General features: G+C 32.9%; 1 protein-coding gene across 1 annotated transcript; it reads left to right on the forward strand.

The window, feature by feature from the left end:
- Positions 1 to 760: 760 nt before the first annotated feature.
- Positions 761 to 1,542, forward strand: LOC107898291 (uncharacterized). The gene is made up of 2 exons (XM_016823809.1): positions 761 to 1,204; positions 1,300 to 1,542. The coding sequence occupies exons 1-2, from the start codon at positions 761 to 763 to the stop codon at positions 1,540 to 1,542; spliced, it is 687 nt and encodes a 228-aa protein (XP_016679298.1).
- Positions 1,543 to 3,070: the final 1,528 nt, after the last annotated feature.

Raw genomic sequence — 3,070 nt, forward strand, 5'->3', positions numbered from 1 at the left:
TAAAGTGCATCATAAGATTCCTAAAGACATTGGAAATTCTAAATTTTGTATCATTATTTATGAGGCACGTGATGAATCTAAAAGGGAGCAAATGACTATTATTTTAAGATATGTTGATGAGAAAGGATTTATAAAAGAGAATTTCTTTGATCTTGTACATGTCCAAGATACTGCAGTAATAAATTTGAAAAAGGAAATATGTGTTGTTCTTTCTTGGCATTATCTTGATGTTCAAAATATCTGAAATCAAGTATATGACGGTGCTAGCAACATGCGGGGTGAATGGAATAGTTTGCAAGCATTGTTTTTAGAGGATTGCCCCTATGCATATTATGTTCATTACTTAGCTCATCGACTCCATTTGACATTAGTTGCTACTTCTTGACAGGTAATTCCTATTCATAATTTTTTCTCTTATTTGAATTTCATTGTTAATATAATTAGTGCCTCTTTCAAATGCCATGATCAATTACAAGCTACCCAAGCAATTGAAATTGCAAATATGTTGGATTTTGATGAACTTGAAACTAGTAAAGGACATAACCAAATTGGCACTGTGAAACGGGCTGGAGAAACTCGTTAGAGCTCTCATTTTAGTTATGTTTGTAGCTTGATAAGGATATTTGATGCTACTTGTTCTATTCTAGAAAATATTATTAAAAGTGGTTCTAATTATTCTATCCGTAGAGATACAGCTGCAGCATATATGAAAATTACGTATTTTGATTTTGTTTTTATCTTACATCTAGTGAAAGAGATAATGGGAATTATAGATATTATTTGTCAACATCTACAAAAAAAATCCCAAGATATAGTAAATGCTATGTACTTAGTCTCAAGCACCAAAACTTTTATACAAAAGTTGAGAGAAGATGGTTTGGACAATTTGTTGGAAGTTGTGAAAGCATTTTGTGAAAAGCACAATATTCGAGTTCTTGATATGGATTCTCCATATGTGGTAAAACGTGGTCGTCACCAACACGTTGATTTTAATATGGAGCACCATTCTCGGGTTAAGATATTCAATGCTGTTATAGATTCTCAACTTTTTGAGCTAAATAGTAGATTTAAAGAACGGAAAATTGATCTTCTTACCCTTAGCTCCGCTTTGGATCTGAAGGATGCTTATAAATCCTTCAACATGGATGATATTTGTTGTATTGTAGAAAAATATTATCCTCTTGATTTCACTGAGAAAGAGAAAGTAATCTTAAAGTATCAACTACAACATTCTAAGCAAAATGTTCCAAATCATCCGAAATTGCAGAATTTGTCCACAATTTTTTATCTTTGTCAAAGGTATATTTTCTTGTTGATGGATTAATTCGTCTTCTATTGGCTCTTCTTGTTTCAACTGCAATTACAGAAAGAGCATTTTCGACGATGAAAGTTGTCAAAATAAGGCTTCGCAATAAAATAGAGGATGAGTTTCTTATAAATAATCTTGTTGTTTATATTGAGAGACATATTGTTGAAACTTTTGATTCAGACTCTATATTTACTGATCGTATTTCCTTGAAAGAACATCGTGCACAATTTTAAGTAATGATATGCTATTTCCTCTTAATTGTTGAAATGCTACTTCTTTTGAATATTTTTTTATATGTTTATACCGATTCTCATGTTGGAATACTGCTTCTTTTGAATCGACTATTTATATGTTTAAATTGACTGTTACATAGCACTTCTAATTTTAGCTTGCCCCCCAAGATTAATATCCTGGCCTCGCCATTGTTTGGACTAGCAATCGACTCTGTTTTGCAACCATAGTTATTAAGGTAAGCTAGTTTTATATTGTTAGCTAATTGTTCTATTTAATTAGTCAATGATGGTTGTGATTACAATTTTGTTGATTGATGGAAATTAAGTTATTTTGGAGACGTGTATTGGGTTTTGAACCTAGTAGGCTTCATGCCGGTGTAACGATTCAGGCCTTGAGCCTAGCAGGCCCCGTACTGGTGTAACGATTCAGGCCCTGGGCCTATCAAGCTTCATGTCGGTGTATGAAATCAGGCCTTGAGCCTAGTAGGCTTCGTGCCAGTGTAGTGAATGTTGTGATTCTATTAAGCTTAACGGGTAAGTAAAAGTTGAAGAAAGGCATGTTTACAATTAATTATTGTTCATGACTTTATGAAATGTTAATGGAGTGTTTTTACCATATGATGGAAAAGATGAATTATGGAAATTCATTTCCTAGTATATGCTATATCACATAGATGTTACGTTTATATGTTGGTTATTAACCATGTGGATTATGGTGGATAATAAGGTATAATGTTTAAATGTTGAAATGAACTTGGCTTAATGGTTTACCAATTGATGTTCAGTAAGTTGAAGTTAATCTTATATGAGCTTACTAAGCAATTAATGCTTACGTAGTTGTATTTCTTTTGTTTTGTAGTCTATCGGAAGCTCGACAGATTGGAACCTTGTATGAGTCTTATCACACTATCCAGAAATCACCTTGGTAGTTTTTGAATACTTTGAATTTGGTTATAAATTGCATGTATAAGGCTTAATATATAGGGTTTAATGTCATTTATACTTTTGTTATGTTTTGGTTACTTTTGTAAGCAGTTATATGCATATATGGTATAATTGGCTTGTACATGTTAAAAGCTATATATGTAAATGGTCATTTTGGTGTGCTTATTTTGAATGGTAATATGGGATGATAATGGTTGACATTAGGTAGCTATTTTACCTAAGTTTGGTAATTAAGAAGTGGCATTATAGATTTGTTCTTAATTGACTTTGTTTTGGTATGAAATGAGGTGCCTTTGAATGGCATAATGGTTAGAAGATTTAGGTTGTTTTAATTGGTATGTTTATGAATGTTTGAGGTGTGCTTACTTTTATTGTGTGTAAAAATGGAGTAGCTTGTTGGGCAAGGTTTGGTTTTGTAATGGCTTGTTTTAGGGGCTAATTTTGGAGCACATGGCTTGGGACACGGGCTATCACATGACCATGTGTCACTTTTTATTTTAGTGTAGGTTTCATATGGCTGTGTGACTCCATTTCGAATATATTCACAGGCAGATACACGGGATAGGAAACGGCCGTGTGACCC

The sequence above is a fragment of the Gossypium hirsutum genome, chromosome D04 (assembly GCF_007990345.1).
Source record: "Gossypium hirsutum isolate 1008001.06 chromosome D04, Gossypium_hirsutum_v2.1, whole genome shotgun sequence".
Classification (NCBI taxonomy): Eukaryota; Viridiplantae; Streptophyta; class Magnoliopsida; order Malvales; family Malvaceae; genus Gossypium; species Gossypium hirsutum.